The sequence below is a fragment of the Leptonychotes weddellii genome, chromosome 5 (genome assembly GCF_054177405.1).
Source record: "Leptonychotes weddellii isolate Sample4059 chromosome 5, ASM5417740v2, whole genome shotgun sequence".
NCBI lineage: Eukaryota > Metazoa > Chordata > Mammalia > Carnivora > Phocidae > Leptonychotes > Leptonychotes weddellii.
Window position 1 is genome coordinate 126,114,439 of NC_138373.1, and position 12,131 is coordinate 126,126,569.

General features: G+C 32.7%; 1 protein-coding gene across 18 annotated transcripts in view; it reads right to left on the reverse strand.

Annotated features, from left to right (window-relative positions):
- Positions 1–12,131, reverse strand: part of PPFIA2 (PPFI scaffold protein A2) — a 464,553-nt gene that overhangs the window by 83,154 nt on the left and 369,268 nt on the right. For all 18 annotated transcript variants that reach the window (XM_081822131.1, XM_081822133.1, XM_081822149.1 and 15 more), the window contains 3 exons: positions 11,364–11,455; positions 6,548–6,683; positions 4,478–4,698 (listed from right to left, as the gene is read on the reverse strand). In XM_081822131.1, the coding sequence (XP_081678257.1) occupies positions 4,478–4,698; positions 6,548–6,683; positions 11,364–11,455 (449 nt within the window). The remainder of the gene's footprint in view (positions 1–4,477; positions 4,699–6,547; positions 6,684–11,363; positions 11,456–12,131) is intronic.

Genomic DNA, 12,131 nt, shown 5'->3' on the forward strand with positions numbered 1-12,131 from the left:
TCAGATATGTCATTTGCAAATATCTTCTCCCATTCCGTAGGTTACCTTCTAGCTTTGTTGATTGTTTCCTTAACTGTGCAGAAGCTTTTTATTTTGATGTAGTCCCAATAGTTCGTTTTTGCTTTTGCTTCCCTTGTCTCAGGAGACATATCTAGAAAAATGTTGCTATGGCTGATGTCAGAAATTACTGCCTATGCGCTCTTCTAGGATTTTTAGAGTTTCATGTCTCACATTTAGATCTTTAATCCATTTTGAATTTGTTTGTGTATAGTATAAGAAAGTGGTCCAGTTTCATTGTTTTGCATGTAGCTGTCCAGTTTTCTCACACTATTTGTTGAAGAGACTGTTTTTTTCCCATTGTATATTCTTTCCTCCTCTAAGATTAATTGACCATATATTTGTGAGTTTATTTCTTTGTTTTCTATGATGTTCCATTGATCTATGTGTCTATTTTTATGCCAATACCATACTGTTTTACTAAAGGTTTGTAATATAACTTGAAGTCTGGAATTGTGATATGTCCAGTTTTTTCTTTTTCAAGATTGCTTTGGCTATTCAGGGTCTATTGTGGTTCCACACAAATTTTAGGATTGTTCTAGTTTTGTGAAAAATATTATTGGTATTTTGATAGGGATTGCATTAAATTTGTAGATTGCTTTGGGTAGTATAGACATTTTAACAATATTTGTTCTTCTAATCCATGAACATGGAATGTCTTTGCATTTTTTATGTTGTTTTTTATTTCTTTCATCAACATTTAATAGTTTTCATAGTAGAGGTCTTTCACCTCCTTGGTTAAGTTTATGCCAACATATTTCATTATTTTTTTAGTGCATTTGTAAATGGGATTGCTTCATTATTAGTGTATAGAAATGCAACAGATTTCTGTACATTGATTTTGTATCCTGCCACCTTAATGAATTCATTTATTAGTTCTAGTAGTTTTTTGGTAGAGTCTTTAGGGTTTTTTTATATATAGTATCATGTCATCTGCAATTAGTGAAAGTATTAGTTCTTCCTTACCAATCTGGACATTTTTTCTTTCTTTTTGTTGTCTAATTGCTATGGCTAGGACTTCCAGTACTATGTTGAGTAACAGTGGTGAGAGTGGACATACTTGTCTTTTTCCTGACCTTAAGGGAAAAGCTCTGTTTTTCATCACTGAGTATGATATTTTTGTGGGTTTTTCATGTAAAGTCTTTATTATGTTGAGATATTTTCCCTCTAAATCTACTCTGTTGAGGGTTTTTATCATAAATGGATATTGTACTTTGTCAAATGCTTTTTCTTCATCTATTGAAATGATCATATGGTTTTTATCCTTTTTCTTATTGATGTGATATATCACATTGATGGATTTGTGAATATTTAACCACCCTTGCATTCTGGGACTAAATCCCACTTGATTGTAGTGAATGATTTTTTTAATGTATTGTTGGATTTGGTTTGCTACTATTTTGTTGAGAATTTTTGCATCTATGTTCATCAGAGATATTGGCCTATAGTTCTCTTTTTTTTTGTGATGTCTTTATCTGGTTTTGGTATCAGGGTGATACTGGCCTCATAGAATGGATTTGAAAGTTTTCCTTTATCTTATATTTTTTGGAATAGTTTGAAATGAATTGGTATTACCTCTTCTTCAAATGTTCAAATTTTCTATTTCTTCTTGCTTTAGGTTATACATTTCTAGGAATTTATCCATTTCTTCCAAGTTTGTCCAATTTGTTGGCGTATAATTTTTCATAATATTCTCTTACAATTGTTTGTATTTCTTTGGTGTTGCTTATTATTTCTTCTCTTTCATTTGTGATTTGTTTATATGGGTCTTTATTTTATTTTTGAGTCTAGCTAAGTGTTTATCAATTTTGTTGATCTTAATGAATCAACTCCTGGTTTCATTTATCTCTTCTTTAGTTTTTGTTTGTTCCTTTATTTTTAGTTTCTATATCATTTATTTCTGCTCTAACCTTTATTATTTCCTTCCTTCTCTGGTTTTGCGTTTTGTTTGTTATTTTTCTAGCTCCTTTAGGTGTAAAGTTAGATCGGTTATTTGAGATTTTTCTTGCTTCTAGCTTGCATTGTTATAAACTTTCCTCTTAGAACCACTTTTGCTGCATCCCAAAGATTATGGACCATTGCATTTTCATTTTGATTTGTTTCCATGTAATTTTTAATTTCTTTTTGATTTTTCCATTGACTCATTTTTAAGTTTCAACCCATTCTTTAATCCTCTCCATACCACATTTTAGGTATATGGTATCATATTTTACATCCTTTTATTTTGTGAATCCCTTGACTAATTTTTACAGATATATTCTTTACCTTTAGTTGTGGAATTTGTTCTTCCAGTCTTCAGATCATTTTCTGGGTTATATTCACTTATGTGAGTGTTGTAGTTGTATCCATGGGATGAGATGAGCTTAGAGTCCTCCTACTCCACCATCTTCCCCTGCTGTCCAAGATGCTTATTTCTTTTGAATGTTGCTATATACTTGAATTATATGTAGTTCTTAATTTCTTAAAAACTAGCAACTATATTAAATACATTATTAGGGTCAGCAAGGAAACATATAAAAGGGTATCAACTTAATTAGTCTAGACCAAGACTATAACTGGGCTTTACTACCCTAAGGTAACAAAGTTGAGGTCCTAGAGGGACATGGGTTGTTATTGAGGGTGTGTGTATATATTCTCGATGAAAACAAATATCACAGATACATACTCGATTTCAAATCTACTCAGTGTGTTAAATCATTAGCTCCGTAGCATCAAAAAATGTCATTCAGTTTGAATTTATGTTCTATATTATTTTTTCTATTTATACTAATCAAATATTTATGAAACACTTTCTATTTATCAAGAAAAGTGCTAATATCTGGATATAAAAGACAGTGAGCAAAACAAGATATATTTCTTGTTCTTATATAATTTACAATCTAATGAAGGTAAGAAAGACAGTAAAATGAACTGAAGGACAGAAGAAGGGATGGTGGTAAGAGTAAAGAGGGTGAAATGTTATGGGACAATGGTGTGGAATGAGGAGAATGTTCTAGAAGAAAGGAACAGCAACCACAAAGGAGAGAGCAAGGAAGATTCAAAGAACTGGAAGTCATGTATAATGGAACATGGAATCAGGTAGGTGAGAATGTTGAGGAAGGTGGGGCACTGTAGACAATATGGAGTATTTTGTTCTTTATCTTAAGAGCAACTGAAGGGTTTGAAAAAGGGTTACTTTACCTAAGCACATTGGGTTTTAAAAAAGTCTTCTCTGGTTGCAGTGTTACTTTGGATTAGATGGGAACCCATACACCGTGAGGAAACCAGAAAGAATTATTGTCATCTACATGAGAACCTATTATAATGTGCAATAGGCTGATGATAGAAGAGAACTGGATAGATGTGAATTGTATTAGGAGGTAACACACTTAGCTAGAGCCAGAAAAACAAGCAAACAAACAAAACCCATTGTTCAAAATATTAAAAAACTGTTCATCCATTGAGAAAAAACAAGTTAAGAGTAGTTTCCCGATGTTTGAAAGACTGTAAATCCACCTGACACAGTTAGGTTTTTTACTGGGGTTAGTCAAGTTAATGATAAGTAAAGACTACTAACATCATTGGGATTTGAGACAGTATATATTAAGTTAAAAATTGAAATTATCAACAGTTCTCAATGTTTGAATTGATAACTTGCACAACTTCAACTCTATAATGTAATCTACTCTTTGGAAACCATCTATTATCCACTGTGGTGATAGTGCATTTTTTTCATATCTACTATGAAATAATTCAGTCCTAGTTAATTTCACTCTGATGTCTAAATAGTTTTAAGGAGCTGGCTGCATATTTTTTTTATTTTTTTAAAGATTTTTTTTTTTAATTTATTTATTTGAGAGAGAGAGAACACATGAGAGGGGATAGGGTCAGAGGACGAAGCAGACTCCCCGCCGAGCAGGGAGCCGGATGCGGGACTCGATCCAGGGACTCCAGGATCATGACCTGAGCCGAAGGCAGTCGCTTAACCAACTGAGCCACCCAGGCGCCCTAGCTGGCTGCATATTAATTGCATACTATTTAGTACCTTTATGGCAGTGTTAAATGTACCTTAAGAATGTACCTTATTACCACAAATATCATTTAAACAGTAAATTTAAATGTAAAAAGTGCTTTGAAATTCAAAGGTTCCCAGATGATGCCTGTGCTTCTGGTTTAATTATCTCATTTTTAGTATCAAGGTCTTCTTTTTTTTTTTTCAAAGATTTTATTTATTTATTTGAGACAGAGAGAATGAGAGGGAGGAGGGTCAGAGGGAGAAGCAGACTCCCTGCCGAGCAGGGAGCCCGATGCGGGACTCGATCCCGGGACTCCAGGATCATGACCTGAGCCGAAGGCAGTCGCTTAACCGAATGAGCCACCCAGGCGCCCCAGTATCAAGGTCTTCTAATCCTTTAAAACCATCAGTGATAATTGAACTCACCTGATTTCTTTGTTGATGGCATCCAATTGTTCCTGAAGCATCATGGCTAGAGTCTGGGCATCAGAATGACCGCTTGGAGAGAGAAGATCCATTGAGCTAAAAATAGTTTCTCTGTCATCATCATCAATATCAGACATTTCTGTGTCACTTTCAAAAGGGTGGCTGCTTAGCACTCCAATTTGCTGAGTTCTATTCCACTCATGATCCCCAAGAGACTTCACCTGTGTGGTAAATGAGTAATTACCATATGTATCATATTGCTCATTATTAAAGCACTATTCTGAAAAATATCAACAAAAAGCACCCATGCTTTATAGTTTACCTAGCAAAAGCAGAACTGATTATTACCATTTTAATGCATTGTTTCAATAAAATATTTCCTTGACATCTTAAGTAATGGCAGATATTGTCAGCATAAATACCAAGATTTTAATAGGAATAATGATGATAAACTTATGCATGATTTCTAGTTCAACCCCAATTCAAGTTAACAATCACTTTAAAGCATCTATGTTTGAAACATTTTTCCTTCTTTCCAAATATAACAATCTCTATTCACTTGTACTGGAGCATTTCCATCTCTTATATTAGTTTTACTTACACTTTCTTATTATAGACTGAGACTGCAAATATTATCACACTAGTTATATAATAATTCTCTCCCCAACATTCATTTACATAGATTCTAACAAAGTATAATTAAAATAATATTGAAAAGTGATTTAATTTCATCTCTACTTCTCTGATCACTTAAATGCTTCATTGATTTTTTAAGCCCAAGGCACACTAATGTACATGACTATGGTTTTTATTTGATATAAGAAATCCCTCATGTGAATGAAAATCTTTTTTTGTAAGTAATCTCTACGCCCCATGTGGGGCTCCAACTCATGACCCCAAGATCAAGAGTTGCATGCTCTACTGACTAAGCCAGCCAGGTGCCCCCAAAGATAATATATCTATTGGTGTTTTTCAAGCTGTTATCTGAGGGTAGGAGAGGAAGGGAAGTAAGAGAGAGGGGACCTAGAGTTTTCTGCATTTTAAAAAATTGGTTTTCATTTTTGTGATGATGTAAAATGATTTTCTGAGGGGGGACCCCATGTAAATACCACAGTATTTATTTAAGATTTGAGGACCTGAATTAGCATTTGTGTTATAAATTTTTTTGGTACCAAGTAGCACTAATTTATTTGTCATATACAAATGAGAAAAGAACTAAGATGGACTTGATTTATTCTTCATTTGTTCACTTCTTATTCATTCATTTAACAGATATTGAATGCCTACTATGAAGGATTAATTTATACATGACATAGGTACCAATTAAAAACCATAGGGTATCAAGGACCTGTATACAAGTAAGGACAATTAGGTTATATAGTATTCAACACATGAAAGTGGTTGCGGAGAACAACTTATACTTAGGGCACAAAGGAACTATAGTACTTCTCTATAAAATGCCACTCGACACTTACAATATACATGGCTTATATGTAGCGAACGAATGAAGATTGGCACTGCAGTTTATCATGAAGAGTTCTCTATAAACACTTTCAATAGTCTATGTACATTTTCCTCAAAGTTTTATTAAAATAGCAATTATAATTAAAATATTTAATTAATCTTAATTAACAATATGAATACCATTGCATAAGTGCCCAAGCAAACCAAGAGTCCATTTGTTTGGCAATACAGCATAAGGGATAAAAAAGCATGGAATTCGAAACCACACAAATAAAGGTTCAAGTTTTGACTCTATCATTTTGCTGGCTGTATAATGTTGAACACTTAAAATTTCTGAGCTTCAATCTTTTTATGTCTGAAGTTAGCATAAAAATAGAACCAAATTCAAAAGGTTATGTGGATACATGCATGGGGAATGCTTAGTTTAACTTCTGGTACATAGCAGTGGTTTTGCATTAGTTATAGTTTTAAAAATATGTCATATGTCATGCTTGAAACTAAAAATGCTAGCAGTTGGAATTCTCTCAGTATTAAAATTCTATTCAAGATGGAGTAAGATATTTACTTAGAATCATCAAAGACTTGAAATAAAAAAAAAAAATTAACCTTTGGCTCATCTCTTCGCACACCCATGCGGCCCCTCCTGGGTCTTCTTATTACTTTAGTTGTTCTGTAATCAGACTGGCTGTCCACTAGGGATCCAACAGAATACCGCAACTCAGCTGAGGTGTCTAGATGAGTTCTGGAAAAAGGAAAAATACGAAACATGACCAATCGCAAAAGTTAAACTTCCCAGCAAATCACTATCAACTGCTTAATTGTCAATAAAGAATAAAGCATAAACCCTCAAGAAAAAAGAAAAATTCAAGGAAGAAAACTGATGAATTGTCATGATTCTTTGAGGTCTCTTCTGAGGCTTATGTCAAAAATTCCAGTCTCAGGTTCATTCCCGAAAGTGAAGTGAATTTTCTGTTTAGAATAGAAAAAATCTGTTTGTTCATTAATTATCACTTTCAATTGTGGTAGTAAAATTAAACATGTTAAGATGGACAACCAAGATCCATTGGCTTAAATTCTGGCAATTCTTTTTTGTTGAAGTATTTAGTGTACATATCAACATATGTTATTTATTGCTGTATCCCTTTATTTTTTTAACAAAATAGGACATACCACCAGATAATTTTTCAGCTTTTGTTAAGACACTGTTTCAAAAAGATAAAGAAAAATCTTTTGATAAGCACATTTGATTCTGAAATCTGCTTAGAGATGAAATAGTTGGAAAATTCCAATAGAAAAATATTATCACACTGGTTTTCAATAAACATGATAAAGTACACTGTAATCAAAGTGTAATAAAGGTTTCTCCAGACACATTATTTATAGAGAGATTTACAACAAATTCAGTTTATTGCTATAATCGTTATGAGAACAGTGACAGCGTGCTGTCCTATAAAATGCTCTATCATCAGTACGAAATATGCTTAGTGCTGTATTTTCTTTTGAACTGGAGGTCCTGATGATCTACTATGCTCTTTCTATTAGTTCTCTTTGTGGAAAAAGAAAAGGGAAAAACCAACCATTTCCAAATGATAGGCAAGATTAGAAAAGGTTAGGTAAGTTCTAGGTTTTTGCAACAGTAGAAGACACTGACCTAACTGATGCAAATCCTGGTTCTGTCAAATAGAACTTTAAAGCAAATGGACTAAGAAATCATTCCCCAAGTAGAGGATAGCTGTTCATTTTTATAGTGGTGAGCTTCAAATTTAATCAAGCAAACTGGTTTTATTATGGATTAGTCATATATAAAAACTAATGAACCAAGTTATACTCATAAATAGGACTTCTCTCAGCCTTTATAACAGGGTCTGTGTTTCATGAAGACAAAGGTCAGATTTTAATCACCACTGTATGCTTAAGGAGGTATTTCTAGCATATAATAAACACTTGATAAATATTTGGTAAGATAATGAATGAATGAAATTAATTATTATACAGTCTAAACTGTCTATCTCAGAATATTCTAAGTACATTTTTTCTGTCACTGCCTGGGTAATATCTCTATGGTCATCAGAGTGGAGATTCTAAAATTATAACTCATCATTCTTGGAGTATTGTTTTCTTGTTGTTTTATCTCTCAACTCCAAGTCAATTATAAAAACATGAACCAAAACACAGATCTGCTCCTATTGATGCACTGCTTAAAACTCTTCAATGGCCTTACAATGCCCTCGACAATCTAGAACCCTCCTTCTTATTCCAGCTTCACTTCTAGTTACTATCTGCCTCTTCTCTCTCCAGCCATACAGACTTTCTTTCAATTTCTCGAACAACTCACACTTTCCTCTAATCCTAAGCCTTTGAACATACTGCTCTTTCTGCTGGAAATAGTCGTCACACGTTTATGTGGTTAACACTTTTAAAGTCTCAGATTAAAATTCCCATTGTCTTATATTATTGTAGCCCCTCTATTGTAATTGTCCTCACAGTATCCCTGTATTTCCCATTTGAAACATGCATTCTTCGTCACCGTTACCACTATATCTCCAATGCAGTTTCTTGCAAGTAGAAAGTGCATAATTGATCTTGAAAGAGCAAAAGGCCTGAACCAACGCAACTTTAGAAGAGCCCATTGCTTACACTTCATCTAAAGCAGTTACCGCTCACCTCTCTTCTTTTATTCAACTCCATGAGCTACTTTACTAACAGAAATCAGAGTCAATATTTCCATACATTTCAACTTTTAAATAATTTTTGGTGTACCATATTTTGAGTCACTCGGAGGTCTAAGTTACAATATAGTCACCAGTTCCTTTAGATATGAACCCTTGCAGTTTCCCCACCTGAATCTCCTGTAACTCTTGCATATAATCTCACCAAAGAACTTCCATAGATAAATCAAGTCTGAATTTTCTTAGAGAACATCTTTTACCCATCTCTAAGATTCCTGAAATGTCTTCCATTGTCCTTTCTAACGACCCAGATCCTACCTTTCTTCAAAGGTGAGCTAAATCAGACCCTCCAGCCATTTATTATTCTCAGATGAGATACTAGTAGAGGATATTAGTTACTGATATTCACCAACTTTAGCTCATCTCTTCCTACCTCTCTGCCTGTATGATCAATGAAATTCTCATGCATCTTCTGTTTTCTTTATAATTTCTTTTTAAATTGTGTGCTCAGAAGCATGGATGTTTGATAAATAATTGCTGTTCAATAAATATTGTTATCTTATAACATATTGTAATTCCATCCCATCAGTTTATAATTGCTGTTCAATAAATACTGTTATCTTATACCATAATATAATTCCATCCCATCAGTTTATCTATCAGTAATTCCTATAATACTTTATACTTATGATTTACTGTTTACAAAACCCCCTTTTGATCACATGTCACAGAGTAAGCTTGTGAGATAGTCATAAAAATATTATTTTATATACAATTTATGTAAAATACATATGAAATTTGAACTTATTAAGGAAAATAGGCTTTCCAAAATCAAACAGCTAGTAATAGCTTGTCTTAGACCTAGGGATGTCAGTCTTCTTATTCTTGGTCTAGCTTTGTTTCTACTACAAGCTGTTGTATCAGAGAAGAATTGTTCTATATGTATTTCCCAAGCTTCCATGATGATCCTTCGTTGTGGATAAGTGTCCCATTATTAGGCTGTCCATGATGACTCACTGCAGCGATGAAATTTTAGACAATACTTCTACAACTCTGTTTTTTTCCCCAATGATATGTATGTATATATTTAATTCCAGTATAATTAATGTACAGTGTCATATTAGTTTCAGATGTACAATATAGTGATTCAACAATTTTATACACTACTCAGTACTCATCACAATAAGTGTACTCTTAATCCTCTTTACTTATTTCACCCAGCCCCCTATCGCCTTTCCCTCTGGTAACCACCAGTTTGTTCTTTATAGTTAAGAGTCTGGTTTTTTGTTTGTCTCTCTCCTCACACCCCAGGACCCTCCCTTTTTAAAATACAACTCTGTACTTCTGAGACCAAAGGTCAAAAAGCCAACAAAATGGCCATTTGGCTCTATTAAAAATATTAAACTTGTTGACTGGATGATGCTCATTCTAGGTATTCACTCTGTTGATATTTTTTATAAGCTCTTGCCCTTCATCAACACCATCATTGTCATCATCACCACCTTGTGAATATATATCACTGAATTAAAAATAGCTTCAGTTCAGATACATAAATCATAACAAAGCATTTAGACAAATAAACAAGATTTTCTAAATTAAAGACCTACATTTTTAAAAGTTCTTTGGGTGTTTTCGTGCCTGCAGAACTGTTTCTTATATTAAACTGAAGGTAGAAATACTCAAAATGCTGAATTTTATTTTTATTAATACTTTACATTAAAGAGAATATAAGCACCTTGATTTTTATTAATACTTACATTATTACTTTTATTAATACTTACATTAAAGAGGATATAAGCACCTTTTGAATTTTTTTAACTTGGATTTCTCCTTTGAGTATCTGAAAAATGCTTTATTAGGTATTCATTCATTCAGTGATATCTATTGTGAGTATAATATACCAATGTTTGTTTGTTTATTTGTTTGTTTTAGGTGCTGAGATTATAGTAACCAAAACAAACAAAAATTCCAGCCTCTGTGGAGCTAACATTCTTAGGATAAGTATAAGACCAAGAAAAATGAACTTCTAAAAGTCTGTGGTGGTCAAAAGTTTCAGATAGCTGATATGATTGTGTTGTTAAATAAATAATCAAATAAGTAAATCCTTGTAGGGTTTCTTATTAACCTTAAATAAAAGGCCCTAGCACAAAAGAAAATTATATGTGAATTATCAAGATTGATCTATCTATCTAGAGAGTAAATAATCATATCATTGCTTCTTTCTTTCAAGATGAGGTATTGAGTCAAAGTAGATGAGTATGGCTAAACATATTTGTTTTTAAAACATGTATAATTTCTCCTTCACTCTGTATCTGCAATTAATTTAACAAAAGAGGTAGGTGCTAAGGGACCATAATTAATGATATTTCTTCAGTAACATTAAGCATTGAAAACATTTCTGCATGTAGAGAAAAGAGGTGTTGTCGCTTCCTAGAATGAGATGTAATCTCCTTATATACAGTTCCATTTCTTCATTGAACACTCTTTTTATGTATTTATAGCTATGTAATTAAATACAAAAGGTAATACAAAAGGTAATAATTTAAATTTTTATTGCATATTTGCAGGACAGATTACTAAATTAGAGAATGATTTTTGAATATAGAAACAGTAAATCAGTCAGGAGTGAACATAGGGCAATGCCTGCTGAGCAATAAGAGGTACTTATTTATTTTATTTGAGGCAATATGAAATCATAAAAAATTCATATTGATTTTTGGTGAGCTATAGATAAGATTTTAATTTACTATTACCTTGATATTGTGGGTTCAATTAAAGAGCCAGTTCTCATTTTCAATTGGTCAAGTTCAGATCTCAGCTTTTCAATTTCTTCTGCTAATCTTTCCTAAAAATCAAAGAAGTTTTACTCAGAAGATGTGTAAATGCCAATAATACCAACATTCAATTATGACAAACCAAGCTACCAAGCTTAATGGCTTTTTAAAAATGGAAAACTGATGGATATAGTTTTATTAAAGATAATAATCTTGACAGTAAAATATGCCTAATTTTTCCCTTATAATGAAATGTGAATAGCAGAAATCAATAAAAATTATCTATACTGTCTGGCATTCATTAATCCTAAATTTTTGCAAACATATGGGAATCCTAAGATTATGACTAGTTATGTATACATCACTTCAAAATGCAGAGTCATAATCATAGCCAGTTAAAAAATAAAGAAAAGGTCTTATTTATGCAGTAAGTGAAGGACTGATCATTCTATAAGTGTTGTAGTACACATGGATGAAGAGAAAGAAAAATGGATTAAAAAGATGGGAAAAAAAGGATTACCTATTTTAAGTTAAAATTATCAGTTTGATATTGGTAGCATTATCTGTGCATCTGAAAATTTTCTCAGATTGGTATTATACTTCCAGTCTGTAGATTTTTTAAGATAAATGTTGTCTTATAGCCCTTAATTAAATGCTTATGTAAGTGAGATCTTGCCATTTGCAACGACGTGGATGGAACTGGAGGGTATTATGTTGAGTGAAATAAGTCAAACAGAGAAAGACATG